At 44.2% G+C, this 5,248-nt stretch overlaps 1 protein-coding gene across 1 annotated transcript; it reads left to right on the plus strand.

The window, feature by feature from the left end:
• Positions 1-1,383: 1,383 nt before the first annotated feature.
• On the plus strand, positions 1,384-2,667 carry LOC108680090 (extensin-like). Its single transcript, XM_018168848.1, has 2 exons — positions 1,384-1,417; positions 2,225-2,667. Exons 1-2 carry the CDS (start codon positions 1,384-1,386, stop codon positions 2,665-2,667), a joined length of 477 nt encoding a protein of 158 aa, XP_018024337.1.
• Positions 2,668-5,248: the final 2,581 nt, after the last annotated feature.

A 5,248-nucleotide genomic window follows, 5' to 3' on the forward strand; every position in this document is an offset into this window, starting at 1 on the left:
ATAAAACATGAAAAATAAGCGGGTCATGTTGTACAAATAGTGACACACTTTCTGCACTTTCACACAAGGGAATCGTTATTTAGACAATATCCCCTAATTTCGTTGAGTGTAGGCATGAACATTCAAGCTTCGATAGCATCGACTGGTGCAAAGTCTGAGCGAGGTCTTCACACGTGCCATTTGAACACTGCATTAAACTATGAACCTGACTCGGTAAAGTGAAGTCATGTGAACGAGCGATCGTCACATGGTTCGTTGCGATCGACACTTAATTAGGAACTTCTCTACCATTAACTAGGAGCATTCAGACGCGTTATCTAATCAGGTCACGTAGAACTTCGTGACTTCGTGATAAATTTGTATATCCACTTACGCTTCGTGTACGATGGGGTCAGCTACTCATATATCGATCATTACTGATTTCGGTGACGACAAATTTAAGTATCTAGCGCGTTTAGTTGGCACTTAAGCCCCCGATCTTCGCGTCACAGATACAACGATACAACTGTTACAACTGCTACGCTATTACACCTGTTACACTCTTGCATCTGTTACAATATTGCACTAAACCAAATATATATTTGTATTAGTGCAATAGTGTAGCAGATTCGTTAGACCAGTTTGCAACTTGTTTCAGACACTAGCTGTTGCTGAATGGTATTGTTGTGTGGACCGTTGCGTATCTTTTGCAGATACCTATTTTTTTATAATGATAAGATACTGGTAGGCGGTTCCGGTCACTTTAGATCGAAGTCACGAATAGTTCCGGTCGTTTGGTAATAATTTATTTTGATGTACCAAGTAGTGCAAGAAAACTATTGAAGCTCCATTACTGTGCGCCGGGAGCTGAGTGGTTATTGCGCCGGCAACGGGGCTGAGATTGACTGGGTGCGTTGGAGTTGACTGGCCGTCATGCCGGCAACAGGGCTGAGATTGACTGGGTGCGTGGGAGTTGACTGGCCGTCATGCCGGCAACGGGGCTGAGATTGACGGCTGAGTTGCTGCTGTTGCTCGCTCTCCATAAGGAGGCGCCTGAGGAATCTGGACGACGCCTTGCTTGATTGCTTCCGACCGCCTCTCTCATTTACATAATTAAATTTGCCGGCTCAAAAGAAAGCGCGATATGCCGGTGGCGGCAGCCGTTCATTGCCGTTGTTGTGATCACTATTGAAGCTCTCATGTTGTGACCATCACTTAAGCTCGCTGTTTTGATCATTTAAGCTCTTCTATTTTAAACGGGATTAAAGTTTTGCTGTTGTAATTAGCGTTACATTTCATCTGGTACGCATGATCAGTATCACATGTACAGCTTTTCTACTGCGGGCACCATCGTCTATCAGCTTTTGTAGTTGTTAAGTTACTTCATAGTACGTCGTTATAGCAATGCCTCTGGTTAAAGCCGTTTGCAAAGTTGCAAGTAAATTAAATAAAACCCAGTCAATTCTTTCATCAGCAAATTTTACTCATCCAAAAGATCACGAACTAATAAACGATTCTTTTATAACCTTTTGATTTGAAGTAATAGTTACTGACTTACCGAATATTTGCCTATACTTCTAAATGTTTAACCACCTGTCTCTTTTAAAGCTCCATGCACAATAAATTTTGCATTAACTTTGCATTTAAGTTGCCAAAAAATGAGTTTCAAACCGTATCTCACTGTTGTAACCCTACAAACAATAAAGAAGGCATTCTATTTAACGGTTCCCAAGCTATAACATTTTCATAACCGCTATGCTGTTGTTACAGGTAGAACAACAAGCTGTTTTGACCGGTGGAACAACAAGCTATTAAAATCGTTAGAACAGCCAGGCTGCATGACGTTATAGCTTCAGTGTTGAGCTCATCAGCGAAAAAATAGTGAAAGTTTGAAATCCATAACTTTTAATACATCAACACACTTCTTTTCACTGTTTTGCCATGAACAAAAAATTAAATAAGAAATATTCTTTGCGCAATGCATTAAATATTGTAAGAGGTGCCTTTTATAACCGCGATATCATTTACTGCTACAAGAATCGGTTCAGCAGCAGAGGCTTTAAGTTGGTGTCGAGAAAAGTTCGAGGAAGTATTTTATCATGAGACCGAGGAGGTCATCAAAGGAAGAGCAGTCGTGTTCAGCAGCCAGTCCAGATGACCATAAAAAGTGAAGCGCCCATAAAAACACTCCCTGACCATAAAAAAAATTCGCCCTCTCCATAAGCCGAGCCAATTGTGGCGTGAGGGCTACCCTTGCGCTTCATTTGTGGCTCCTGTGGCTGTGGCCGCAAGCCCCACGGGGTCACCCGTGACCCCCAGCCCCACTGGGCCACCCGTGACCCCAAGCCTCACTTGGCCACACGTGACCCCAAGCCCCACGAGGTCATCCGTGACCCCAAGCCCCACGGGGTCACCCGTGACCCCAAGCCCCACGGGGTCATCCGTGACCCCAAGCCCCACGGGGTCACCCGTGACCCCAAGCCCCACGGGGTCACCCGTGACCCCAAGCCCCACGGGGTCATCCGTGACCCCAAGCCCCACAGGGTCACCCGTGCCCCAAGCCCCACGGGGCCACCCGTGAACCCAAGCCCCACGGGGCCACCCGTGACCCCAAGCCCCACGGGGTCATCAGTGACCTCAAGCCCCACGGGGTCACCCGTGATCCAAGCCCCACGGGGTCACCCGTGACCCCCAAGCCCCACGGGGCCACCCGTGACCCCCAGCCCCACGGGGCCACCCGTGACCCCCAGCCCCACGGGGTCACCCGTGACGCCAAGCCCCACGGGGCCACCCGTGACCCCAAGCCCCACGGGTTCAGGCTGCCGACTTTTATGGGCAATTCTTACTGCAATTTAAATCAATAAGGGCAATTATGGGAAATATCCACGTGTTGTTAATGATTCAAATGTAATTTGAGAATGTAAAGCTGATCATCTCTTTTAATTTGAAGTTTATTTATGATTTTGTGCATTTGAAGTTTGATGTGGAGGGAATCCGAATTTAAAGTCTTTAAAATAACTGAAGTTGATAATTACAATATCAAGAAAATTTAATTTTTTACCGTGATCTTGTGCAGACGATTTTAATTATAAAAAAATTATTGAGTGACTAGGTATGAATTATTGTTCATACTTTTGTAATAATTATCGGCTATTTGCTGCTGCATGCACGTTCCTCGCCGCTCACAAACGAAAACTATGCGAACTAATTAACAAAGTTTATTGAAATCTGAGTTTTTGTGTTTGTTCTGCATTTAATAAAATATTGTTTGTTGGCTTCGCCTAACAGGGATCCTCTGAATCCTCGTAGGTAGATTGCGCTTGTGGATTGCAACTGTTCAATCCATGACCACTATGACCGGTTGGCCTTCATGTACAGATAATTTTTACAAGGGTCTCGCAAATTGCTGCTCAACTCCAAGTTGTTTTTAGCGTTCAACAATTCCATTGGCATTTAGTCCTGGCTGACCTCTGATCGCTACTCGCTACTCTGGTGCACAGCAAACTTTAATTTTGACCATTTTCAGACAGCCATTAAAAATGACGGGGAACACGGGTATTCTCCTAAAAATGTCCGTGATGGATATGTTGCCTGCACATTCATTGGCATGTTTGCTGTCATAAAATTGCATGTCAGGCTGTTGTGCGTCGGCTTCCCACAGCGCTTGATATCCTGTGGAATGTTGAGATTAAATTACCCATCATGCATTTGTTCCTAAAATATTGGAGTTCAGAATTCATAAGAATTTTTCTAATATTCTGACGCAAAATTGAGTTACACTTTCCCATTAGATTTACATTGCTGGTGATTGCACAGTTTATATTTTATAATACCATTATCGTTCGCTTAATTTGAAAAATGAAAAATTTGTATGTGTATTTATTTCTTTGAAAACACAAGTGCCGCGTAATCATAAATCCCCACTTGTACAAATTCCTACTATAATTCAAATCAGCTTCAGATGCGGTCATTATTCGTTACTTAAACGCTTTCTGGGTGTAATTCTAGGATATTGATAATTTTTGATGCAATGAATACCATGGTAATATTAAATTTTCTTTAATTTTTCTTGGCCCTAAACCCGAGTTACAAATCGTAATTTTGATTGTATTTCAACGTAGAGTGCAATCCCTTGTCTATCTTTCATCCACAGGATTTCATGAAATTTGATTTAAAGACCCCTTTTAGCGTACACAAATCCCCAGCACCGACTAGCCTTCAATAATTTGCAGCAATCTACTGCAGCGCTCCCCTCCTCTCTCCAGGCATCATTCAAATGCAGCTTGTCTGCATTGATTAGCAAGGCGCACATTTACGGACGGGGCCTGGGGAACTTCTCTTCTCTCCGCAGATTTTCTCGTCCGGCTTGATTGAAATTGAGGCCAATCAGCCGTGATAATTGCATTACAGGTGATTGACTGCCCAGGCTAATATTGAGATTTCTTTTGCAGGTGAGCGGCAGTCGACTGATCACTGAGTATACCTCCAGACCCCTACGGTGAGGGCTCAATTTTCTCATACGTCTCTCAAATTAAGGGTGAGTGTTGATGGATTTTCGAAAATCACGAACAAAATCCTACTGTGGATTCCTACGAGGTTAAAAAACCTCTAATATCAGGAATTTTATTTTAATATTAGCCTATCGCACTTCACATAGGGTGAGTGCGTCTGAATTTGTAAGTCTGTTCACGTTCGCTTCTGAAGAGATTCTTCTCAGATGATATATTTTGCGCGAGTAATTTTGTGTCATTTTTCCGGCACTTGGCACTACAATTGAAAGTGTTCGAGAAAACCTCCATCGAGATTGAAAGCTAGCGTTTATTTCTATTTCGTTCGCTCCTATTGGGTAAAATGTAGCAAATAATATTTCATGTAAATTACTTTCTGAGGTCAACTGGGCAAATTTTGAGTTAATAATTATTTACAATGTGCAGATTTGAAGAATTGCAATTTCGCAAGTTATTTTACAAAAACAGCTGCTAGGAGAGTGCCCATCCTTAGTGTCTCGTAAATGACGAAAGAAAACGTTGTAGTTCAGGCAGAGCAGGGCAGGCAGGGCAGGCAGGGCAGGCAGGGCAGGCAGGGCAGGCAGGGCAGGCAGGGCAGGCAGGGCAGGCAGGGCAGACAGGCAGGGCAATACTAGCGCTAATCCTAGAGGCAGTCAACCGCAATCCCTGCCTGAGCCGACGTGCAACAAGCGGCGCCTTCGTACGTACCGCGGCTCCCTGTCGCCTCCCACGGCTCCTTCCTTGACCCGGCTTACCCGGCT

The sequence above is a fragment of the Hyalella azteca genome, unplaced genomic scaffold (assembly GCF_000764305.2).
Source record: "Hyalella azteca isolate HAZT.00-mixed unplaced genomic scaffold, Hazt_2.0.2 contig4507, whole genome shotgun sequence".
Classification (NCBI taxonomy): domain Eukaryota; kingdom Metazoa; phylum Arthropoda; class Malacostraca; order Amphipoda; family Hyalellidae; genus Hyalella; species Hyalella azteca.